Source organism: Pagrus pagrus (assembly GCF_965226575.1).
Source record: "Pagrus pagrus genome assembly, chromosome: 18".
Taxonomy (NCBI): Eukaryota; Metazoa; Chordata; class Actinopteri; order Spariformes; family Sparidae; genus Pagrus; species Pagrus pagrus.
In genome coordinates this window covers 27,626,798-27,653,881 of record NC_140202.1, presented here as the reverse complement: position 1 = coordinate 27,653,881, position 27,084 = coordinate 27,626,798, and the positions used below count along the sequence as shown (strand labels likewise).

Genomic DNA, 27,084 nt, shown 5'->3' with positions numbered 1-27,084 from the left:
TGTCAGTCTAAAAATCTGTTTTTTCCCCGACTCCCTCACTGTAAGTGATCTCGGTCTGTCGCCACAAAAATGTGGTTGGATTGATAATAATAAGGTATTTGTTTACAGCTCTCAGTGGTGAGAGGTTAAAAAACGAGGTTAAGACGCCCTCCTTCCTCTTTCTATACTGAAACAACAGAGCAGAGTGTTCACGGGTTAATGAGACAGTGTACGGGACAGTAAATAGGTCATTTTCCTGCAGAGATGCCAACAGGGACGCAGGCTGGACACGTGAGTGCATCACACACATACACACACACACACACACACACACACACACACAAACATATACTATAATAAGAAGAAGTAAATATTAATCTGTGTTTGATGTCCTGCAAAACCATTAAACTAATTTTAATTCACATTAGCTGCAGGAACATGGACGATATTTCTTCAACCAAACAGAAATCGTTCTAACATGGACGATAATTAAAGTGATTGTAGAAGATGTGTGTTTTACATGCACTGATAAATATTTATAATTAATCTCCAGATCTCTCTTTGACCTTCGCCTCCTTCTCTTTCTTTCTTTCTGTCTTCCATCTTATAACTCATGAACTCTGTCCATGTCACCGTCCTGTCTGTTTGTAACCTGCACTGCTGCTCCGTCAGCCAGGTCTCTATTAATAAAGATTTTTTGAATCCCTGTCAGGCTGCCATGATTTAATCAAAGTTAATTTAATAACACGAGAGGAGAAAATCGACCAAAATCACATCAGTCAGCGATAATTCACTTAATGTAGCAACTAAGACAATTAAATCTCAACGCAAATGAACCAATAATGTACATTTTGTGTTTAAAAGAGAGTTTGTGTTGTCGTTGCTGGTAACGAGTTGTGTGAATGTTTGTGTCTTTGTTGGCAGCGCTGCCGTAGAAACAACGTTAATCACTCAGCATCAAATCGTCTTCGTCAAGGTTAAAAAACAACCTTTACTTCCTGTGAAACACTGTGAGAGAGCAGAGAGTGTGACAGAGACGTGACTCGTGTCGACTGTAATGCACGAATGAAAAGATGTGTTTGAGCTGCTTTCACCCTCAGTCTGTGTGTCTGTGTCTGTTATCTTCTCATCATTTAGTCTGCGAGATAATAACGAAGATGAAGTCGTATTAAAGGGAATTCCGGTTTATTTCATCCTGGCGTTCCCCGTCAGCCCGGTCACATCCCACCGGCTCCGTTTCTTCTCTGAGGACGATGAACTTCTGCTTTGTTCAGCCTGTTTGAAGAAGCTACATTAAAAACTGCTCTTTATGTTGCGTTCAAAGACCCTCTGACGTCTGAAATGTGACGCTGGTGTCTCTGTATCACTGTGACCACATACCAACACAGCCACAGACGGATTATCAGATTTAACACATTTCCAGGACGATAAATAATCAGTGTCGATGTGAGAACGTCCTTCACGTCGACCTCTTTCTCTCTGTCTCCGTCTGCAGTCGCACTCTTTATCAGCTGGAAACACCGAGTCACAGAGCGAAGCCGTTATCAGCGCCGACAGAACGACGTGGGACATTTATCATCACGGAGCGGATCAGAAGATTGAAATTGTTCTGCAGAATCAGAGTGTGTGTGAATGTGTGTGTGATAGCGTCAGCGGTCTGAAAGGAAACACTGAGCTGTAATATTACCCATAATTACACGGGAAAAAAACATGGCCTCCTCACTCCTAATGGTTCTGGTTTTGGTCCCGGTGGGAATCCGGGCTGGAGAGTGAAGAGCGGTAACATCGTTAATATAACGTGATGCAGGAGCAAACCGCTGCAGAGGAACGGATACGATGTGAGTCGTTATTTAAAGGTGTGGACATAAATAATGTGCAGCCTCTACGCTGGTGTCGTTATAAATTATTATTGATTTAATTAATAAATAAATGTAAACGTGTGTAAAATCTGCTGCTGGAGTCTCTGAATCAACTTCCCTCCTCGCTGTCTGACGCGTCGTCTCTGTCACAGCGTTACCTCGAATATATTACGGAGTTTAGTGCGTAACTAAACAATAATAAGACGCATGTCGAGTCATTTTAATGCAGAAATGTTACAAATTATATCTTTAAATCAGAAAGTGGTTAAAACCTGATATAAACTGTACAACATGTCAATGTTTTTTAGTCAAGCGAGGCTCAAAGTGGATAATTGAGATAATATGTTGAAGAAATTAATTATTAGATCAGAATAAATATTGAAGATCATTAAAGAACACTTTGACTGTGAAAATAACTATTTTCCTAACAGTTAACACTTTAACTTAAATTATATTTCAGCATATTTACATTTTACAACATATTTTGATACATTTTGCAGTCATGTAAATAACGTGTATGTAAATAGACGTATCCTTCACGTACTGACCCGACTTCATCACTTTTATTTGCGCAAATTCCTGCAGGTTCTGCTAAATAGCGACTCCTGTTTTTCTGCCTCGTGTTCAGTTTGTATGTGACTATAAGAAACACAAGATTAATCTCTGAGGTGAGGGTTATGATTATGTTTGTGATGCATGATGAACTTGTGTTGGGTTAAAAGGCCGAGGACAGGACAGCCTGGTTTGAACCCTGATAGGTGAAAGCAGGAAAGTTAACTCCTTCATTTCTCTAATCTGGGTTTTGGACGTGAGGAGGACTGTGTCGCCCTTCATCCCCGCAGAAAAGACGCCTCTGCACTTTAACAACTTTTTAACAGCGACCTTCATTGAGTTACATTTATTTTCTGCATCAGTGTTTGTGGTGCAGTCGAGGTTCAAAAGGTCGATACAGCTGCAACACGTCACCGACTAAAATAATTTCTTTAACCTCTGCTGCTGCTGATCTCCAGCTCCTCGCTCAGAGACACGATACAGACGAGAGCGAGAGATTAACAACCAGGAAGAGAAGATCCTCCAACACATCTTCCTCCCCGGTGATACATTATTCATACTGGGGCTGGGCCGGGACACCCCTGGGACCCCCACACACACACACACACACACACACACACACACACACCCTGTTGTTCCTCTGTGACTGCAGTCTGCCTCCTCCACATCGACCTCTCCTCTGTTTATTTTGAGTCCCAGCATCACAGTGACGCTCCTCCTCCTCCTCCTCCTCCTCGACACGAACAGAAACACACAACGTTTGTGTGTTCGCTGTAAATGATTTATAACACAAAGTCGCCCGTGAGCTGAGATCACCCTGCATCCCGTCTGCAGGCTCGCCATGTGCTGTGGGCGTCGCCAACGCAGAGCTAGTTGTGTCTGTGAGGCTGAAGCAGAGGATGATGGGAAATACTGAGCAGACAAACATTGAGCGATGTCATTTGTTGTATTTGTGTTCGTGAAGATACTTTAGTTCGATAGCGAAGACTAGACTAGAATAGAAAGTCGTATGAGCAAGACGTTAGCCTCAGATTGCTAATATCATGTCAAACCTCTTTTATTTATTTATTTTATTAAGTGAGGACAAAATATAAAAGCAGCAGAGTGGAGATGGTAAAAGAAGAGGCCGAGGGATCAGGATTATGTAAAATAACAACACATATCGGTCAGGAAGCTTGTAGACGACCTTTAAAAACTAAATCGATGATATTTTGCAGCTTGTATCATAATCAGGGTGCAGAAAGTAGAAGTAGAGTGGAGTTTTTTGTGTTTTCGCTGCATTCAAACTGGACGTTAAGATGGTTGTGTCTTTAAAGAGCTAATATGAAATGTTGAGTCCGCAGCGTCTGGATGAAAGCTGAGGATCCCTCCTCTCTGCTTCGCCGTCACTCCGAGGCTCCAGCTGATAAAACAGCTGCCGCGTTACGTAAAGATCTTTCCCGATGTGGCTTTAATCTCGGCTTTAATCTCACAAAAGACAGTTTGAATCGGAGAGTCTCCTGTCTGACTCGCAGACTGCTGATTCACCAACAGCCGCCGAGCTTTGAATCATGAGATCAGCGAGGATTAGACGTCACAGGATGTTAAACAAGACGATTTCTGTAGCGTGAGCATGTTGTGAAACTGAGAGACGTTTATAACCGTCAGCTGAGCTCACACAGATTAAAGGACTGTCAGTATGTCTGTGTATGATGCGTGTGATAGACTGAAGCGTGTAACGTTAAAGCTGCAGACAGCGAGAGTTCACACAGGGCAGCACACACACAACATCTGGCCTCAGGCTCCTGATATCACGACGTTACTGTGAGACATTTCTGGACGACCCTGATCCTCAAACGTTAAAGAAAGAAAGAAAGAAAGAAGGAAAGAAAGAACGAAAGAGAGAAGAGTGGTAAAAAATAGAAATACGCAGTAAGATCCAGATGTTCTTCTTGTCGACTGATATCAAACATGTTTGACTACCTTCTTACATAACGCCTCGAGCTTTTAGGCTGATATATTATTTAAAGGTGCTATTTATAAAGAAAAGTTTTTCTGAGTCTCATTCCCAACTCGTTGACACGAGTCGGCCGCCATCCCAAAGCCTCAGAATAAACTTTTCTTACAAATTGCACCGTTAAAGTCGTGTTTGGTTAGCTTAGCTGCTAACTGCAACCTTTAGATGAAGTTAGTTCGGATGCTGCGTCTAAAAACCCGATAACGATCGAGGAAACCCTGAACATGAACGGCACACTGAGCGCCACAGAACCAGCTGGTCTGGAGTCAGCACGCGACATCTGGTGCCTGCTGCTGGCCTGGTGTCCTGCTGCATTTTGTCAGATAACTGGTCGATTCCTGTGTGTGTGTGTGTGTGTGTGTGTGTGTGTGTGTGTGTGTGTGTGTGTGTGTGTGTGTTCAATAATTTATTTTGCACAGATAACAGCCTCCCTGCCTCTCGGTCACAGAAACTGGTGGACTGAACCAACCGGGCTGCAGGAGTGTTGCTGTGTTTGCTACCAGAAACATCCTTAGGATCTCCAAACATCACGTGCGATAATGAAAACTGTGCTCGAGTTTTAATTCTGGAGCCACGTCGACTAAAAACAAACACTGTGACATCAGCGTGATCTCCGGCTCACCACAGCTGGAGCCGGCAGATGTTACGGTGAAGCTGAGGAGGAACAAACAGCCATCCAACATCCGAGGCTCCGACTTCAGGACGTTCCTCTGACCTCTTCAGTCCTTCCAGTGGTTTCACGTAGCGAGGTGTCTTTTATGTCCCAGAATGCCGTTCAGTGACCCGATAAAAACAAGGTGACAAGAATTTTGCATTCACACCAGGTTCAGCCGGTTAATTCAGACAGAAGAGATTTTAACTTTTGGACCTCGACGTCTCATCTGAACCAAAATTCCCAGAAATCCCTGCTCTGTTTTGCTTTCTTTTCTTTTTTTAAATGATAAATATACAATTATTTGACATTTTTCACAGTTTTCTTATCTATTTATTTCTCTTTTTTTTATTTCTTTATTTCTTTTGTTAGGATGGATATTTTTATATGCATACGTGTGTATGTATTTATACATATTTTTCCAGTTTACTTATCTGTTTTATTTTACCCTTTTTCTTTAGATTTCTCTGTGAAGAGTGATTTGCTCCGACATGTTTCAAGTCCAGACCGGCAACGATCAATCGATTAATAGTTTGGTTGTCAACTATTCAATTAATCTGCGGCTATTTTGATCATCGATGAAGAAAAATCCCAAATTCTTGTTAAATGTGAATATTTTCTGCCTTCTTTCCTCCTCACTGACAACAAACTGAAAATCTTTGGATTGTGGACCAAACACGACATGTGAGGACGCCATCTTGGACTTGATCGACACTGATCGACATTTTATAAACCAAAGAACTTATCGAATAATCAAGGAAATAATAAATACGTTAATGGACAAAGAAAATATTTGTTAGTTGCAGCCCTGTTTGTGTTAAACCCAATAAAGATAATAAAAAAGGAAACCTCAGTATTTCCTGACTGAAAATCTGTTCCTGACTATATTTCTTGTCCAGCCGATGCTGTGGCTCTCTGCTCTGTAGCCACTGTTCACTGCCACACCCCGAGGTCTGAGCAGATGTTATCAATACAGAGAGAGACGAGGAAGACGAGGAGGAGGAGGAGGAGGAAGAGGAGGATGGAGGAGAACTGGCTCGCTGAGAGCAGGACAGCTGCCAGCAGAGAAAATGAAGGAGAGAGAAACATAGAAACAAGACAGAGGAGAAGAGGAAACAGGAGGGTGAAGAGGGAAGACATGGAGGATAAGAGGAGGACAAGGGAAGACGCAAGGTGAGAAGAGAGGACGGTCACGTGAGTCTGGAGGAGAAGTGAAGGAGAGAGATGATGATGAAAGGAGGAGGAGAGGAGGGAGAGCAGAGGAGGAGAGGAAGATGATGAGCAGAAACAAAATGTACAAGGAAGAACAACTGGCTCTTTCCTTCCTGCCTCAGCAGAAAGTGCATTCTTCTAGATACTGCACATGAAACCACAGGCCCATGTCACAGACAGCTAAAGGCTAACAACATGCTAAGCAGACAGCATGGCTACCAGTAAGCTAAGCTAACAACAAGCTGGATAACGGCCAACAACAACAAACGAGTGGATAACAAACTGCAGCTGAGGACGGAGCTGAAGAAGAAGACTAACACCGACCGTCCTGTGTTCCTGCACCAGAACAAACACACAAAACAAACATGGACGCCAGCAGCTTCAGCGTTTCTATGCAGCAACATTTGTGTCGAGAAGGCCGCAAAGAAAGTAGGAAGAAAACGCGTCGGGCCTGAGCCGAGTGGAGTTCAAACTAAGCTAGCTTCAGGTAAACCTGCCGGCGCTGAACGTACGAGCTAGTCGATCGTCGGCCGTCGTCACAGGTGTGTCGGTAGCAACAAGCTAGGCTAACAGCTGGACAGGACACCATCTGGCCCCGTATTCAACCTCAGCATGCCGTGACTGGGGGAAGATGTTTCACACGTTTGGAGAGACGACCTACAGATAATCCAGCTAATCACAAGCAGCATCTCACCAGAGAAATAGAGATTAAACATCTGAAATCGTTGTACAACCGAAATATATTAAAACAAGAAGTGGGCCGATATTCAGCTAACGGTGTCCTCAGTTCATCTGCTGACTGAGCGGCGTTAGAGAAAGTGTCACAGTGAGTTCATCAGTTTAAACAGTAAATATCTACAATTTATAGCGTCGCACCATCCCCCATATTCAAGTGTGTGTGTGTGTGTGTGTGTGTGTTCGGGGTTAAAGCAGCCTATTCTCCAGAGAGGAGCTGGATGACCCTGAACCTCATCATGTGGCACCCATTACAGCCTCACACACTGTGAGTGATTCCTTCAATTTAAACATGGGGGATGGTGGGCTCACACACACACACACACACTCACAGCTGACTGAGTTCCCAGCAGCATTGTGTGGTGCTGGAGGAGGACGGGGCCTCTGGTCTCGTGTTGAAAGCTTCATTAACACGTCGCAGTTTGAACAGTGAGAGTTTAAATCATCACGTAACACTTCCTGCACGGAGCCGCTCAGCTCGTATGAAACTACAGAGTTCTGGGTTTGAGGGTCGGATGTGACTGAGTTTATCTGCTCAAGTACAAATTCGAGTTACTTTAAGTTTAGTTGAGTTTTTTCTTTTCCTGCTACGTTCTCCTTCTCCTCCACCACATCAACTTCCATCAACCAGTGATAATAAAAGTCCAGTTTACTCAAGAACTGTTCTTAAATACAATTTCCAGGTACTTTACTTGAGTATTTACATTTTCCGTTACTTTACTCTTCCTCTCCACTACTTTTATTTGACACAGATTCAGATTATTCAGCGTTTAGAGGCTGTTAACTGTGACGTGTTACCAATCAGAGAGCGTGGTGGGCGGGACGTTGTGTGAGAGGAAGCTGCATCAGAGCCAAAGAAGCAGATTTTTAATTATTTTATCGGCAATCTGACAGAATAATCTGCTGAATATCGGCCCTGAAGTGTTACTGTAGCTGCGTGTACATGCACACATCATCTGGTTATCATCCCTTATTCTGAAAGAAACTACTGCATATTCAGACTGAGCTGTTTGCACGTGGCAGATGAATATTCCACTATTATTCCCGTTCATATCCTGATTAACGTAATGACGCACGTCCTGTTTAAGTATTTTACTTCCTTTTCGACCCACAGTTTAACATGTACGCTGGATTTTTAAAGACGCTGATTCGACTCAAGATTTTTATTTTCTTTCCCAATTAAATTTTAGAAACTATGATTATGACAAAAGAGGAAACCAGTCCCAATAATCCTAAACAGACATCATTGTGGTTATTTCTGTAATATTTCCAGTCAGCTGCATTTTGAAAGAGGAAAGCTGCTCGTCTAAAGAACAAGCACCTCCTGCAATTCACTTCGGAAACAAGCAAATTAAAATCAGCCGTAGTAACAGTTGTAGTACAGCTTCCCATCCTGGAAGAGGAGGAAGTCAGTTTAATTTGATTATTGCGATTAAAAGCACTTTATATTGATTATTGCTGCCACGGTAATTAGATTGTATTATTACAACCGTACTGAGTCAGTATCATTTGAATTTAACACTTTTTGAACATTTTCTGTCAGAGGAGAAAGACTGCTTCAACTGTGACTTTATAAATGTTTAAACAGGAAGGTATGATGACGAGGATGATGATGAAGATGATGCTGTATCATCCTCGTACTACAGCAGATCATTATCATCTCGGTCCCTGATGGGGATGCAGGGCGTCGGCTCTGCAGAGAGACTGAGGCTCCAGACCGGACCAGCCTGCAGCTCATCATGTCAGCTGTTAAAGGATCGTTTCTGCTTTTACTTCCCACAAATCTGAAATCTAGAGCTGTCAGAAGAAAACTGTAAATCACCTGAAGCCGTTTGATAATCACCCAAAAAACAAGATAATTAACAAACGAAGAGACATTTGCATAAACGTTGACCGAAACATAAAGGCGAGGAACATTTTAAGGTGTAAACAGCAGCAGAAAAAACACAGAAAATGTTAAATTCTGAATCATTTTTGACTGAAACACTTCCAGATGTGTTTATTACAGTAAGTGCTTTACAAATGAACTTGACCTGAACTGAACACAACTAGCTCCTGGCTAATTGCAGATGATCCTGAGGGAGTCGGTCCATCTGTACGGGGAGATTCAGCACGAGTCTCGCTCATTAACCATCTCTGATATACGACTGTGTGGAGGAGGCCGGGGGAATAAACGCTGGAGGTTACAGATTAAGGTCAGGGGCGGATGTCTGGAGGCTGGCTAAAAGGTAAGTCGGGAAGAAAGCCTCTCTGCATCGCAAAATAAACGGCTAAACTGCATAAAAACGAGACAGAAAGACGAGCTGCCTCCTCCAGGTGTCTGCAGCATGTACAGTGATGTCTGAGGATGCTAGCTTCCTTTCAGCAGCTGTGAGCGTGAAGCTGCTGCTAACCAAGTGATGCACACGAGTGAGGAGTGAAGCTGCTGCATTAACGTCAATCATCCCGCCCGAACCAAAGCATCGTGTCCACAAACAGCAAGGAGACGTTTCACTCTGCTGAAACAAAAAAGCCTTTGTCCCTGTTTGTCCATGACCACACCTTCAAAATATGTCTGCTCAAACTGCTTTCAGATCAGATTTTAAACCAGCGTGGACGAGGTTGTCTCATCAGAGCAGAGACGCTCCGTCTGACACACAGAAGACACCGCGAGACAAGACAAAAGGGACAAAATGGACCCTGATTACACACTTAGTGGTGTTATAAGTAGAACAAGTCATGTTCTAGATAAATGAGAGATTTAAAGCAACATGTATGCAGCTACATTAGCTGGATGACACAAGATGAATAAGAGTGAAACAATCTTGGTTTTCCAGCACTGGATCCAAATCTGGATAAACACTCCAGTCTACATTATGAATCAGTTCAGCTAACGTGTGCTACAAACAGTTTAGACCGTTAGCGAGCAACTAACCAGAAAATAAACCTACAGAGACTGCACAGATCACATTTTTACACACATGCATGCTGCGTAAAACATTAATTGCTAATCACTTGTTGATATGTACTTGATACTTGAAGCTAGGATGGGTCAAGGTTCACACAGGTTTCTGTAAATGACGTTACTACCTGGGCTCAGAAACACTGTTTAACTGCTGTATGTGAACACAATTTGCAAAGGATTGCATTCTGTGTTTATTCGTGTTTGACACAGCGTCACGACTACAGAGTCATGAATTTTGTCGCCTTAGAAGACGACATATTCAACAATAATCGCAGCTTTCTTTACAGCACATCGCACCAGTTCACCGTTAGTCAGTTTTGTTTTTAGAGTTATTTCTCCTGCTCACACGAAGTTGGATGTCTGCTGGGAATGACGTCAAACCCGAGTTGAAATAACAGTTCTAGCCAAATGAGAGGACATTAGCTATTGTCAACAACACATTACACATTATTTTATGCAGACAAACACTGAAGCAACACGTCCACAGATAGATGTTGGACTGAACTGTTTGTAAGTCTGATTCAGTGACATAAATTAGACAGAAGTGCTAACAAACAGTAAATCCTGCAGCTTTCACTGCTGTTGATACGTGAAGCAGCCAATTCTGACTTTGAGGTTGGAGTTGGTGAGGTGCGTCCGGCTTTCCTCATTCAACACAACACCATGCATGATTTTAACTGCAAACTGACGACAACTGAACAAGCTGGAACAAACTCAGCTCAAACAAATCATGTTTATGTCACGTGTGTCCTCAACTTGACACAAAAACATGGCTGCCTCCTCATTTGAAGCATCTTTGGTTTGCTGTCATGACCTGATGGAAGCTGTATTTGTTTAGATTTCTTGTTTACTGTAGGTTAAATCGTGGACAGAACGGCCTCGGATCATCTCCCATCTTCTTAAAATGACTGATGTCATTAATATAATGAAGCTGAGGCTGCTGGAGGAGGTTAGCTACATTTCCACTGTCTACATCAGCATCATCGTGTCGACGTGCGTGATCCTCCGACAGCAGCTTTCCTCCCCTCTTTGTTTCAGATGTGATCTCAGACACCATCTGAAACGGGAGCAGCTACACCCACTGTAACCTTCTCTGACATCTACACCTCCCTGCAGCCACTCAGCACAAGTTTAACAGCCCCGGAGGCAGTTACATCACATCCTGTGGAGTGGAAAATGCAGACAGTGAGCTGAGCTGTACTCCAACAACTCCCTGCTCTCCACCATCAACCTAAATATAATGTCGTCAACGTATTTCCCCTTTTAAAACCCCTTGTCGTCTCCTTCTTTGTAGCGCTCTGAAGGAATCAATCCAGACAGCATCCTTCCAGGAAGCTTTTGTCTGAAGATACAAAAGGTTAACCTGACAGGAAGTTTCTTTGATGCCACATCAGAGAGACATTTATTGGGTCAAAACCGGCCCCACCCGGCTGGTGATGAGCAACAATAGTCGAGGCTGACGATCAGTAACTCATCAATCCTCCACATTATGAAGGGAAGGTTTCTTTCACCACGTCCTCCGCTGCACGAGCTTCCTACAGCTTTCCAGACAAACACGACTTTCACAGGAGCTGCCATCACAGCTAACTGTAAAGGGATCTACTGTATATCAGAGGCGATGTCATCCACTTCATCCACAGCAAGGAAATACAAACAGGATCAACCCCCCCGGAGTCTGACGATGGGACGATCCATGCAGGAAACAATCTCAGAAATATCAGTCAGGACTAAACATCAAAGCTGAAAGAAGGAATTCCTCGCTTGTAAACAGCAGGAACCTGCACAAAGTGAGGCCTTTAAAGCTTGGATGGAGACTTAAAGGACAACAGATCAACTTAATAAGAAGAGAAGGTGAAATAAGATCACACAGCGAGAGATCATTACTGATTTAGCTCAGAGAGATCTGATGGATCACATCATGATTTCACTTAATCAGAGCAGCGTGAGACAATGTTGGTGGAAAAACAAAATAATCTGAGTTATTACAAGTTTGGACCAATCCAAGGTGTTTCCTGCCCACACCGGAGAAGAACTGGGCAGATTTTGGGTCCAATTCCCTCCTCACTGATTCAAAGCTGTGGTCCGTGGGCCAAATACGACCCTTTAACCACCTCAATCCAGCCCTTTTATCATTTTCTTAGAAGGCAAATGAGCACATGTATTAGTTTTGTCTGTTGCTAAACAAAAAAATACTCTACTCAATTGTGAAAAAACTAAAAATCAAACTGTAGAAAAAACGCTTTAAATCAGGAGCTTCACGAGCCTGAACCCTTCACATGAAACATGTTTGATGTTAAAGGAACAGTGCAACAGAACCAGTCCGTGTTTAATGTCTCGCGGAAGACAACAATCGCCTCCATGTTGGTCACGTTCGATAATCACGATGAAATCATTATGAGAAATCCTCGTCCTCTGTGAAATCCCTCATTATGTCGTCGCTCTCACACGTCTTTTAAAATCCTCCAGTGTTCGCGGTCTTAACACCATGTTCACAGATCTCAGCCGTGATCAGGGATGAGCACATTATTAAAGCCTTAATGAACTTTTCCTGCAACTCACGTAACTTCACTGACGAACCAGGAACCACTTCTGCTTTAAAGGAGCAGTCTGTAGATTTTACGCAGAAACGTTAACCAATCTTCACGGACTAAAAACAAACTAAATACAGACCTCGCCCTTTATTCACTTCTATTATTCACAAAAGTTTGTATTATTACCTGATTATTATTGTAAATATATGAATTTCTTCTCCAGAATTACGTAGTGCACCTTTAATCTGTTTCACCTGTGCTTCTCAAAATGTCTGCCGTGAGAAAAGTGATCAGATCCAGACTTTTCTTTGAAGCTCTTTGTTTTTTGTTGTACATAACTGAAAACTACAATAATCGCATCACAGCTCTCCTTCCTGCATCAGGTGAAGGTGTTCTTGGTCATCAAACATCTCCACCCTGGTTAAAGACGCACAGAAAAGGCTCGACTTCCTACAGAAACTTAGGAAGGCTGGTCGACTTTTACAGGAGGAGCTACAGAAAGCATCAGAAACTGGCCTGGTTCATCACGGCACCAGGACAGGAAGGCTCTACAGCAGGTGATTCAAACCACCCAGAACATCACTGGTACCATCTACAGAGCATCAGTAGCCATGTTTCCATAAAATGTCAAGCAAATTTTGAAGTTTTGAGGGAATTAACTCGGCTACGTGAAGCGTATTTTGGTCAGAAGATGAGGCGGCGTAGGCTACGGAAGTAAACAGAGGCTAGAGGTAAACAAACCAGGACAACATGGAGAGAGGTGTTCAGGAGTCCACACGTGCCGACTGCTCACAGAAACTCTGATTCACCAAAGACAAAAACCACCTCAAGCGAGCGAACAAACTTTTTTGCGAATCAGAGGAAGTTTTATCGGCTTCAACCATAAAAAACGCGATATTCTTCAAAAGGCTTTATGGAAACGCGGCTAACGACGTCGGTGAAGTGAGACGTCTGCACTGAGCCCAAAGATACTAAAAGACGACACCCACACTGCCTCAGTCTGTTCACCTGCTGCCGTCTGACAACAGATACAGAAGTATCCGCTGCACCCTGCTTCTGAACACACAAACACTTTCAGCCTTCGTCGACACATCGCACAAACTTCAAAACTTAAAACTTTGAGAAAAACAGAACAGCGTCGTCGGACAGAAGCAGGATTTCCCCTCACACGCAGCAACAATCTGAGGCTTTTCACCCAGGAAAGCGAAGCAGCAGGACAGCCACCAGTACGAAGCAGGGCAGCAGGCTGGGAACAGAGAGGAGAGGTGTTGGCCTCTTTCTGTATGCAGCAGGCAGAGCGAGCTCGTCTGCAGAGGCCTCCATAACAAAAGCTCCGGGAGAGAGAGACGCTGGGAGTCACCTCCCTCTGCCGCTGCCTCCCTCTTTATCTTTACCCTTTTGCATCATTCGGGCGGCGTTAGCATCAGACAGCTCATTAAATCAGCATTCCAGGAAGGATTAGACACACACACACACACACACACACTCACACAGACACACACACACACTCGTCTTTCATATATACAAAACAGGAGGGAGGTGACGCGGAGCAGCTTCAGCACTACGTACCACATCTCTCTGGGTTTCGTCTCCTTCAGTCCATCTCGTTTCTCCTTCTCTTCCTGAGTGTCGGATGCTGGAGGATGCAGAGAGGGTGAGGGAGGGAGAGAGAGGGTGAGAGAGGGTGAGGGAGGGAGGTGCCTCTGATGTTGTGGCAATCCCACTGCAGAGAGAGAGAGAGAGAGAGAGAGAGAGGAGGGGGAGAGGGTGCTAACAGAGAGCAGGCTAATGCTAAACTAGCCACCAGCTCCGTATGGGACGGTGGGATGGACGGATGGGAGGGATGAGGATGATGATGCGGCACCTTTCAGAGTGGAAACAGAGAGGGAGAGGGAGAGGGGTGCCCTGTTACCTTGGAAACTGAGATGATGTGATGGAGAAGGTGGGGCTGAGCTCTGATTGGCTGACAGGGTGTGGTGCTCCCCCGTGCTGAGGGAGGGAGGGAGGAGGAGGAGGAGGAGGAGGAGGAGGATGACAGAGCAAAGGCTGGGATGTGAGAAGCAGCTGCTGCCTCGACGCGCAGCACAGGGAGGACGAGGAGCCATCAGCGCCCCCCGGTGGAGGCTCGAGGAGGTGCAGGGGAGGAGGAGACGCTGCAGGAGAGAAACATGCACAACAACGTGTTTATATTTAATATGCAGGGTCCTTTACATCACTGAACATAAAACTATTCTTCCATCTGAAATAAAATGAAAAACATTTAAACATTTCCTTCATAAATTACTTTTATCATCCTGTGTTTCAGCCAATATTATATTCAGTTGTCGTTTAGTTGAAAACGTTCAGCACGAGGAAATAAAAACAAAACAGACAAAACAAAAGCTTGAAAATATTTTTAAAAAGAGCCAATTCACAACAAAAGTTATATTATGACACTTTTTAATTACAGCAGGTCTTTCTACAGGTTTGTAAACTCATCCAGTGTGCTGCCATTAATCTACAGCTGTTTTTATGACCCATTTAACTCCAAATTTAATATTATTTTATTATTTTTGTGCAAACTTAAAGCCCTTTAAACCTTTTTTTAAAAACATGACTAAAAAGCAACAAAAATATACAAAAAATATATATATTAATATACATTTCTTTATATTGCCTGAGATGACACATTATGTATCAAAATCATTAATCACAGTACTTTCATCATGCTAAGGTTCCCAATGCGTTTATTTATAATAAAAGCTGGAGTTAATTAATCTACAGCTGTTTGACTGATGATCAGGCTTTTGTGCATCATTTCCCTTTTTATTGATCCACTATAACTCAAAACTTAATATTATTTTATTCTTTTGGTGCAAACTTAAACATCCTCAGGTCTTATAAACACAGAATATCTCAATATGAATGTTATAATTAATCCACAGCGCCATCTGCTGACGGATTGCAGGAACCTCAGTGACATGATGCAGCTGCGTGTGACACTCACATGAAATCTGTCCATCCAGATGATGTTTGTGTTTCTGGCAGCAGAACAACTGAAGGAGCTTCTTTACTGCAGACACACGAGCAGGTGGAGTTCATGAGTGACTCACCTGAAGAGATTCAGCCTCTAATAAAGTGATTAGTTTCACCTGTGACTGAAGTCATGAACACTGCAAACCAAACCCCATTCAGAAAAGTGTCTTTTTTTACGTCAGCTCATCAACAAACACACCAACCACGAATATTAGGACTGAAATATGATCGATTAGCTCCACTTATGAAATCGGCGTACATGATCGGCCACATCATTAAAGGGGAAACATTTTACTTCTACTCCACTAAATCACTTTATAAATAACTTCGGTTGCTTGTTATGTTGCAGACTTATATTAATAATACAAAATACAAGTGATAACAAATAAATTATAATGTATTAACACATAATAAGATAAGTAACATAACACTTTATTGATTCCTGGAGGGAAATCCAGATGATCATTGTATTAATGAGCTCTATCTGCAGCTGTAATATTAAAATGATGCATTAATAATTATAATCCAAAGATATGAGAGAATATTCTGCTTAATGAGGATTTTGTACTTTTACTTCAGTAGAAACTTATTTACATGAAATGTTGCATGGAGGACTTTAACCTGTGTTTCTACACTGTGGGATGAGTATTATTGTACTTCCTGCTGCAGCTTCACTGATGTGTACTTCACAGTTTGACCACTAGATGGAGCTCTTGACCTTCTCAACACCTGCCTGTGTGCAGGAGCAGCTGCTGCTGCATTTAGAGGTCACCTGTTAAAGCTGAAATAATGCAGAAGGAGGCTAAACACAAATATTTCACCCCAGGAGTACTTTTACTCATGTTTGATACTTAAAGTACATTCTGCTGCAAGTATTTTGTACTTTTATTTAAGCAGTGGAGGAAAAGGTACTGGACAAATATTTTATTACAGTTGAAAGTCAAAATATACGGTCATCAATGAGCAGCATTTTTCTTTTGCAGCTGGTCACTTCTATATAATTTAGTCCAGTGGTTCCCAGAAGCCAGACGGAGAGGAAAGACAAAACGCAAAGTATGTTTTTATTTTTAAGGACCTCATCTTTGCTTTTTATGTGAATGATTGGCCGAGTTATTTAAGAAGAAGTTTAGAAAAGAAAAACAGGTAACTCCCTGTTTTATTACAGAACCGCTGCATTAACCTTTTATAATGTGTTATTTTATGAGTGCATCTTTTTTTTTATCTAACATCTTAATCTTAAGGGAAACCAGTAACTACAGCTGCTAATGAAGCTGTAGTGGAGAAGTAAACCTCAAAAATGTGTGTTGAGTATTTTAACAAAAATGAGGTGTTGCTACTTTGTGTTGTTCTGCTTGTTATCACCTCGTGTGTTTTGTCTGCAGAGGTTCGTGTTTCCTGCACAGAAGCAGAACAACATGAAGTCTGCAGCTTCAGCGCTCGATGCCAAAAAGAAAAATCAATACATTTATAGAAGGACAAAGAAAAGAAGATAAAATGTAACACATTCTGAACAATGTCCACATGTACCGTCTGTACCGGCTGCTGAAGTGTCTTTGAGCAGGTTTCTGGATGTGTGTGCACAGAAGAGTATCAGGACGGAGGACATTTTGTCTTCATTGTGCACTTCAAGAATAAAGTCGACCTTTTCAGACATCAAACAGCAACAAAACGCCTCGAGTAGATGAAACTGTAGCTCAGAATCAGACATTACTTCTGTTTTAGCTCATGAACAGTGAAGTTGTCAGTTTCAGGACTTTGAAGACAACGTCACACTCCAAGGATGCGGTGATGTCAGGGACCGGAGGCTCCAGAGGAGTCGACTTCATTCTTGAAGTTCATAATGAGAAAGAAAACTTCCTCCTCTCATTCCTTTCCTCACCCCGGCCCTCACACTCCTCCATGTGTTTGTGACATCTGAACATCTTTCAGTCTCAATGAGACAATAAAATATCCCAGTTTATTATAAAAACTAACACACTGAGAGTTTATGAAGCCATAAATGTAAAACCAGTCGAAGGAAGCAGGAAGAGTCGCTGCAGGTTTGGAAAAAAAGAAACTTTATTTGGAAACATTATGGAGAGAAAACAGAAAGAAATAAAACAAAACTTGTTTTAGAGTTTTTCATTTCTGAAAATCATTTTTATTTACTATAATACACAGCGGATGACGTTAAGAGTCAGGTGGTTTGTACACCGGTGTGACTGGATGATAGAAACGAAGAAGAAGAAGAAGAACGGTCGATTGGCTGATGAAAAAAACTACAGACGAACAGCTTAATCTTTTATTATCTAGCAGCTGCTGAACCCCTCCTCACCCTCCCTCACCCCTCCTCACCCTCCCACCGCCCCCCCGAACACTTGAACATGGAGATCAGGGAGCTCCTGGCTCCGTTCCACTCCCCGCCGCTCGCTCCCTTCAATGTGCCCTTCAACGTCCTCCTCAGTCCAACATCATCAAACCTTAAAATGGGCTTCTGGCTACGTTCCATTCTGAATATTTATCCCCTTTAACTCACCCTTTAGCCTCTCATTCACATCTCAAAGGTAAATTATGTCTCATTTGTCTGCGGCGGGTCCCATTCCAGACACATGTCCCCTCCAAAGCGCCCTTTAAAGTTCGCTAAATCAGATTTGTGGCCGTGTTACGACAGACTTCTGGCTCCATGTCTCTCCTTCAGGACGACCTCGTCCTCGAATTAAAATATAAATGTTGGGTCGTTTCTTTTCTACTTCTTCTTATTCTACATGAAGTCCTAAACATTTCAGGTAGAAGCTGTAGGAAGCAGAGCTACAACTATCATCAGTTTATCTGCTCATTGTTCCAGATAACGTCCTCAAAAACCTTGTTTTGTCCGAACGGAAGTCCCAAACCCAGAACATTACGATTAAAGTTAAATAAAACAAACAAAAATGTAAAAACATCCCTTTATGAGCTGAAAGGAGCAAATTTGTGGATTTTTTTGTTTAAAACCATCAAATTATATCAACTTGTGCTGATAAACTTCATTGTTTCAGTGCCGGGGGAAGATAATTTAGTTATTCTGTCAATAAATGAAGAAAAAAGGCAGAATTTGACATTAAATCTCGACCTCTGTTGCCGCCTGGACACAAATATCAGCCAACCAGGAAACAGGAAACAGCTGACCATTCTGAGGACACAGGAGACACATGTCTTAAATGGGACACACCCCCGCTCGACATTTTTGTATGATTGGATTCATCCCTCATCGCCGACGTCATCGAGACACAAACATCCTCCAACTGAAGCAGAGTTATTCCACTACAGTGCAATGCATTCTGGGTAAGATGCCTCCTCTAAGCTGACAGACGTCGAGTTTAACAATATAATGAAACCGGCTGCAGAGAAGAGCACAGGGGAAGTTAATGAAGGAGTGCTCAATTAATTAAAAACAGCTTTTGAGGAGGCTTTTAATTTGGCGAGGAGACTTTGCCGCCTGGGAATCTGCTGATTTAAAACATCACGATAACTGAGACAGTTATTCTGATTGTGAACGTGTTTAAAAGACTCTTATCTTTTATTTTTCTGGAATAAATCCTCAGATCAAAAAGTTAAAAACGTCAAAGGATTCAGTTTTTCTCGAGGCTCCTTCAACTTCTTTACAAATTCGGTCATTAATTCCATTTAAGTGCAAACACAAGTTGGATTTTGCACTTTTTGCCGTGGAGCCGACCTGCTGCGTCCTGATTAAAAGACTCTCTGGGTGACGCCGCAATTAAACTGGAATTAATTGATTAAAATGGTGCTAATTTAACAGCCTATAATTAGCAACACATTACCAGAGCTGAAGGTATTTAGATCCTTTAGTCAGGTAAACATACAAGAGACCTGACGCTGTTAGCAACACATTAGATTAAGTGTAATTAATGTTACTTAAAAGGGAAAGTTCACCCAAAAATCCAGCCATCATCTCCTCACCAACATGCTGATGAAAGTCAGGTGAAGTCTCGTAGTCCACAGAACATTTCTGGAGCTTCACAGTAAAACAGCGTCGCAGCATTCTGCTGAACAGCTGAAGCAGCTGGAGACTTGATGTAAAATGTAAATAAAACATAAAATGTCTCCATACAGCTCGTCTGCTGTAATCCAAGTCTCTCCAGAAGCCTCGAGGTCCCAAACTGATCTAAACAGATGTTATTTACGTCCTTGACGAGCTCGTGCGTCTTCAGACGACGTGCACGCTGACGCTTTAATCTCAGCAGCTACAGTGAAGATGTCAGTTCAATAAACGGTGTAAATAACATCTTTACAGATCAGTCTGGGATCTCGGGGCTTCAGGAAACCTATCGGTTGTTTTTTAAAGTCCTCAGCTACTTCAGTTGTTCAGGAGAAAGTTTTGTGGACGATGAAACTTCACCAGACTTTCCTTCGACATGGAGGCGAGGAGAACTTTTTCTTCAAGTAACTGCAAATTACAAAGTTCTCTACAGGAAACTATGGAAATTATTCAGACGTGTGTATTTCTGAATATATTTATGTCGATACTTGTGATATTTCTTTGTTCTAACTGGTTTACAATCTTTGTATTTTTATCCAAACAGACTTAAAACCTGCCATAAATGTTTTTAACGCCCTCCAGTTAAAGATTGTCGGGGATTAATCGTTCAGAACGATGACGCTCGCTCAGCACGTGAACAGAAACAAACTCACGTCGTTACTAAACTCAGCCTCGTTTCTTTGTCTCGTGTCGTCGATGAAGAAAAGCGATGAGGGATGTTTGATCTCCTCTTTCAATCAAAGAGGAATTAAAACCATCTGTCATTACCCTCGTCCCCTCCACACACACACACACACACACACACACACACACACACACACACACACACACACACACACACACACACACACACACACACACACACACACACACACACACACCATCAGAAAATAAAAAAGATGGTTTCAGTTACACCATCAGATCAACAAAGAAATATGATTATAGCTTCTGACAGATTATACAGTCCAGTACCCCGTGGTATTTCACTAAATCAGCAACCTCTGCTGCTGATAAATTTATATATATATATACTTATATATACTTCTTTCCTCTATTTAGGGAAAACTATTCAACATATAACCAAAAATATGATATTAAGAGTCGATTTCTTGCATGACAGAAAAGAAAAAACGAAACCTCTCGTGAGAGTTTTTCCCCTTAAAACCGAAAAGATTCAGATAAAACGATGCAGATCTGAACAACAGCTCCTTTTAGAGAGTTTCATTTCATTTTTTTAAACTTTAAAGTTCTTTTTTTTTTCACTAAGTGGCAAAAAACAGAGACATGCAAAGTTTTAGTTTCCAACAAACCAACAGAACAAAAAACAGAAATGACAGAGTGGGATGTCCGTCCGTCATCCAACACGGAAGACGCCTCCTCGAAGCGAAACAGATCCAGATGCATCGTAGTGGTTTTTTCTCGCTCATGTGCCGTCACGGAGGGTCGGAGGGGGAGGAGGGTCGTCCCTTCAGATCGAGGGGACGTCGGTCGGTGCATTTCAGAGTTAGAGGCTAAAGAGACGAGACGGTTAGACTGAAGGTTTGTAGTGAAGTCCGTAAAAGTCTGATCTCTCGTACGGAGCGCAACGAGTCCGTCAGTCCACGTTTTTTCCCTCCTGAATCCCTCCTTCCCTCTGCAGAGAAGGTACAAACTGGCTGCAATACAGACCACAGGTCAGTTCACACAGATCACACACACCATCATCATCACACACACGAACACACAAACTGGGTAGAAATCAGACGATACAAAAAAATATTAAAAAAAGAAAAATGATAAAACATAAAACTACGCAAACAGACATGAAGTTGGCGAGTGGGACTTTTGACACAAATCGTGCATGTGCTGTCCGGTCAGGGGGTTCGTTTCGTTTTAGTCTCTTAGTATTTAAAACAGAAGCCCCGCCCCCTTCATCCTCCCCAAGACTAAAAATAATCCACAATATCTCATTTTTCTGCGAGGCGTCGAGTTCACAGCTCCACCGTTTGTACGTCTGGTGTCGAAGGGAAAGTTCTGGCATCGAGTTCGTCCCTCGCTTCCTCTTTATTTTGGGTCGAAGGGCAACAAAAAAAAAAAAAAAGAAGAAGACAAAGAAATAATTTCCTGTGCCGAAATGTGGAGGAAGACTCCGTGAAATCCTTTCAGCCAGCAAACAGTCGGTCAAACATCGAACGAGTCAGTCAGTCAGAATCAGGAGTGTCAGGTCAGTGATGCAGTCGCGGGGACTCTAAGTTTTAATTTCCCTTTTCTGTCGTCGTGAGCAGGGAAAGGTGGGCGGGTTTGAGGGGGACGTGCTGAGGACCCCAGTGTGCTATTTCCATCAGGGTGAGTGTCATCTTTATTTGTCCCAGAGTCCCCAGAGTCCAAGTCCGACCCTGCTGAACGATTAGTGTTATGTGCCAAATCAAATCAGTTCATTCATCGACTGGTTTCAGTCTTCGTGTCATAAAAGGGGCAGTCAGATCCAAAAGTTACTTCCAAAAGGTGACGTCCGATTGTAATTCTCTAATCCAGGATTTACCTCCCGAGCCGGTCTCACAGATTAATCCAACAAACGGTCGATGTGTCTCTAAAAGCTGACAAACAGCTGCTGATTCCTCAGAACTCGGTTATTTTATGTTTTATTTGAACGGCCGACCAGCGTTGTGTAGAGAAGACGACCTCCAGGCGATCGTCGGCCCAAAGCAGCTGGCGGCGCACACAGTCAACCCCAGACTTCATTTCCCAGCATGCTCCTGCAGGCCGTTAGATGAGCGGGTCGGGGTGCAGGGTGTGTTGGATCTGCTGCGGCTGCAGGGGCGGCGGCAGCTGCAGCGGCAGCAGAGCCTCCACCATGTTGTGGCAGTGCGGCGGCGGCGTGCCCTCGCTGCTCGAGCTCTCGGCCACCTCGCCGCCGTGGAAGAAGTAGTCGCTCTGCACGATGAAGGACTCGATGACGGCCTGGTTCAGCTTGGTGGTGGACAGCGTGTCCTTGTTCTCGAAGTCCGGCCGCATCAGAGTCGGCCAGAAGCAGATGGAGAGGTTGTCGGCCGTCATCAGCGTGGTCTTACTGTGCTGGCTCACCCTGCAGGAGGACACGGACGCAGGGACGTTAGATTTATAATTATATTTCAACACTGCAAGATCATTTCTGTGCAACACTGTCAGTTTAGTATTATAGAGTATATCTAGGAGCGTCTGAAAGTCTATCCGAGTATATTCTCAGGAACGATGTGTAAGAGACGCCACCAGGAGGCAGAGATGCTGTTTTGTTGCAGAACCTGTCAGCTGCTCGGCGAGCTTCTTCCTCCTGCAGCTGACTGGTTGTTTGAAATCAATAACTGATGAAGTGTGACATCATGATTAGGCCGCTGATTCATTAAGTTAATTAAATTAATGACAGCTGTCACTGAACGCTGTCCAGCTTGTTGGGCTGATGTGTTGAGCAGGATGAAGAGAAGCGACAGGACGGATAACGCAGCACCAGATCTCAGCTGATGAATCACCAATTAAGACAAAAACAACAGCTGAGAGAGACTCAGAAACAGAGCTGGAGGAGACGCTGCGGCGGTCATCGATGTGACTGGAGATTACTCAGCAGATCATAATCGTGGCTTGTCAATTTACTGAGAGGTTTTTCACATGTTGGGATGTTTCTTGGCATATTTCAGCACAAGAACCTGATGTAGTTCAGTTATTTTTAGCGTCCTTCTGCAGGTTTCTGTCCAGGATCATCCTGTGTTGCAGCGGCTGATCACATGAACAATATTTCTTCCTTCTGGCTCTGATTTCGGGTCAACTTCTTAAATCGGATGGGATCAGTAGGGTCTGGTGTTGTGCGACCTTGTCGGATATTTTATCTCTTTTGTGTGTTTGATCAGCTCCCTGTCCTGACGATGGTATCCATCGTCGTCTTCGTTATTTAAAACAACTCTTCAGGCTTTTAAACCGATTACAACCTGAATATTAGGCTCGGTGTGAACGCAGCGACCACATCTCCTCCTGAAGGCTGTAATATTCTCTCTTCTACCGTCAGCGTCACGTCTCTTTGACTGCCTCTCATATTAGTTGTGATTGTTTTGCTTTGTCAGACATTTTCCAGCCGCTAACAGGCCGTTTCCTCTTTATATCTGTCACAGTGCAGCTCTGCTCTGATGACACGCCGCTGGCAGCTGTATTATTAATGTTTTCGACTTGTTTCAGATCCTCTAATATGACTCCTACCCTTGTCATGTTTCTGTCTGCAGCAGAAGTTGAAGCTCTGCAGAGTGGAAGTCTTGTTTTTACTCTCTGGTGCACCTTCATCTGCCGTTTCTTTTAAATCTTTAACTACTTATTTTCTTCTTTCTGTTGCAACTTTAATACCTCTAAATGTCTTATTTCTAAAGTATGACTATTCGGCTGTGAAGCACTTTGAATCGCCTTGTGTCTGATTATGAATAAAAGTTTCAGGATGAAAATATATAAAAATGTTCCTGCAAGAGGTCCGATGGGACAACGTTGTTTCAGCTCCTGGTTCTTCTAGAGAAATAGTCTGAAAACTACGACGACATAGTCAATGTAAAGGAAAAACTCACCCAGAAATGAAAGTTCAATCATTATCTACAGACTGCAGGTGAATAATTGATCTGAATAGATGTTTTTTCCACCCTTGACGTGCAGTTGTGGTTGTGCACCCTCCTCAGACGGGGTTCATGCTACAGCTACACGATTTCCGCCTATAAAAAGGCGTGAATAATGTCTTTTCAGATACATTTGGAGTCTCGGGGCTTCAGGAGACTTTGATTATAGTGGATAAACTGTATAGAGACATTTTGGGAATTCATTTTGGGTTAGTTTGTACATTTTAGAGGACATTATTTACGCCCTTTTTGAAGCTGAAGTCTTCAAACTCATCAAACATGACCGCATGTCGAGGGTGTAAATAATGTTTTGATCAAATCAGTTTGGGATCTCTGGGACTTGGACTACACTAGACAAGCTGTATGGAGCCATTTTATGTTTTTCTAGGTTGTTTTCTCCATTTTAAATCCAGTCTCCAGCTACTTCAGTTGTTGAGCAGAATGCTGCGACGCTGTTTTCCTGTGAAGCTCCAGAAATGTTTTGTGGACTACGAGACTTCACCTAAAGTGAGCAGATAATGACTGAACTTTCATTTTTAGATGGACTGTTCCTTTAAGAACGAAGCGCTGTGGACGGGACAGAACCAGGAGACGCTGTTTGATCCATGATTCTTCTTCTCTGACACTAATTCAGGCGTGTCTGACTTCGCCTCCGCTCTGATCACTCCGCTGGATGTTTTCACAGCAAATTAAACTCATTGGAAACGTTCAGCTGCTGCCAGCGCTCAGAGGCTCGATGTCGACGCCGCGTCGTTTACATCCTGCGACGACTCAGATGTTTTTAAGTCTGAATGAAGGGCACCTGCTGTGATGTGTTCACTGTCATCACAGGTATGTGTGCGTTCCAGCGTCGAGGCGTTCAGCTGCTGATGGAGCTTCATACCGAGGATTTTTCACACATGGATCAACAACATCACACTGACTGAGGAGGGTGTGTGTTCATTCTGCACACGGGCTAAACGTGTGTGTGTGTGTGTGTGTGTGTGTGTGTGTGTGTGTGTGTGTGTGTGTCTAAGTACCTCTAAGCTTTGTGTGTGTGTGTGTGTGTGTGTGTGTGTGTGTGTTTACGTTTGTGTGTGCATGTGTACTTTAGCTCTTACCTGTTGAGGTGTGTGATGATGTATTTGAAGACCTGGTAGTTGACTGGAGGGAACTTCTTCACGATCTCCCGCAAGACCTGCAGACGCTCGATGTAGTCCACGATTTCTGACACACACACACACACACACACACACACACGCACACACGCACACACGCACACACGCAGGGAGAGAAGACAGAAGGCGTTTTACATTTTACACACACTCTCTCTTGGGAACGGAAATTATACTCTCTGGAAAACAAAAGGCTGAGATGCTGCCAAGAGCAACTCCCACGCTGTGCCATACACACACACACACACACACACACACACACTTACACACACACACACACACACACACGCACACTAAGCCTTGTGGGCAGAAGTGATACTATATAATTTTTAAGCTGCATCACGTCTTTCTCTGCCGGCTTAAATGAAAACAGTTTTCTGCAGACTAACAAAACAAACACGTTCAAACTGTTCAGACTTAATAAAGTCAAACTGAGCTGTTTTATTATTTTTATTATTATTATTATGAAGCTACAGAGCTGAACAAAACTTACTGCGCTTAGGGTCATGCTGGTATTTTCATAGTTTTCCTGCCTGTGCTGTTCGACAGATGTAACTTTGATATGTGAGTATTCGCTGTATGTGATGTTTTTTTCTGTGTCCTGTTTTTCAGATGTTTGTATGAATCAACATCTATTGATTCTACATGAATTGTTATTATTTGACAGGTCATATCACTACAAATACACATGAAATACAAGATACAATATTATCTAAACTACCTAAATAAACCATAACAAGATTATCAGGTTGTGTTAATGTATTTCTTGTATTGTTGTTAATGTTCTTAGGAGCGTTAACGAGAACTTTCCAGGACCTAATAACTGATCTTTTCTCCAGGTTTGATTGTTTCTGTCTTTCCCTGAGCTCCCTCATCCATCAAGTTTTGCTCCGTCGTGGGATGGCGGGCTGCAATGATCGGCTTGAATCTGTTGATTGGTTTTAATCATTTAATTATAGTTTTAATATCCAAAACTATCATAAAACTGTAAAATGCATGGGTCAACCTCCCGAAGGAGGGAACAGATTCATGTTTTTAAAGCCTCGCGTTTGGGAAGACGTGATGAGCAAATGTTGAGGTTTACTTGATGGATATTGACTCGTTGATGATTGATTGATTGGTTTCTTTCCTCCTCTATGACAGTAAACTGAATATCTTTGAGTTGTGGACAAATCAACAAATGTGAGGACGTCATCTTGGCCTTTGGGAAACAATGATCGTCATTTTTCACCCATTTTATCGACCAAACAGTCGACTTGTCAATAAGATAAAGAGAATATTGTGAGACGAAAGGCTTTCGATATTGTTGTATCAGCTGCTAATGAGTCAGACATGTCAAACAGAGAAAACTAAGACAAATGTCACTGAAGCTGCCGTCCTGCTGGTTAAAGCTGGTCCACGTGAATAAGAAGTGGCAGTAAAACAAACAAACACGCTGCCGTATTCCTGAAGAGCAAACCTTCTGCGACGTTTCCTCGACATCCTTCCTCCTCCCGAGAGAATCCGCCACTTTCCCGCCGGCGAAAGCTCGTTGGAGCTGAAACGCTTCACTCACTTATTAAATATTTAAAGAGCAGATGTGAAATACGAGCTTTTACCTTTGGACTGTCACAACAAAGATACTTTAACACGACCGTGAACGTCCTTCGAACGCTGGAATATTCTCCAGGATATTCCAGACATTCCAGGACCAGCGGGAAGCTTTTTTATATTTCTAGACGATCGTTTACAGCCGAGAACGTGACGGCGCTCAGATTTATTCATCCTGCGCATCATCAATCATCTTAACGAGGAGCCGACGGGACGTTTTGAGCCTCTAATGGCTGCGAGAGGTCAAAG

General features: G+C 42.9%; 2 protein-coding genes across 3 annotated transcripts in view; both read right to left on the bottom strand.

The window, feature by feature from the left end:
* Positions 1-14,272, bottom strand: part of akap6 (A kinase (PRKA) anchor protein 6) — a 180,751-nt gene extending 166,479 nt beyond the window's left edge. For both annotated transcript variants that reach the window (XM_084382151.1, XM_084382153.1), the window contains exon 1: positions 14,030-14,272. The gene's annotated coding sequence lies outside the window, so the exon portion shown is untranslated. The remainder of the gene's footprint in view (positions 1-14,029) is intronic.
* Positions 14,273-17,521: 3,249 nt separating this feature from the next.
* Positions 17,522-27,084, bottom strand: part of arhgap5 (Rho GTPase activating protein 5) — a 56,352-nt gene continuing 46,789 nt past the window's right edge. Inside the window, exons 6-7 of the mRNA XM_084381541.1 lie at positions 25,192-25,297; positions 17,522-22,554 (exon numbers count right to left, since the gene is read on the bottom strand). Of these exons, the coding sequence (XP_084237667.1) occupies positions 22,236-22,554; positions 25,192-25,297 (425 nt within the window). The 3' untranslated portion in view covers positions 17,522-22,235. The remainder of the gene's footprint in view (positions 22,555-25,191; positions 25,298-27,084) is intronic.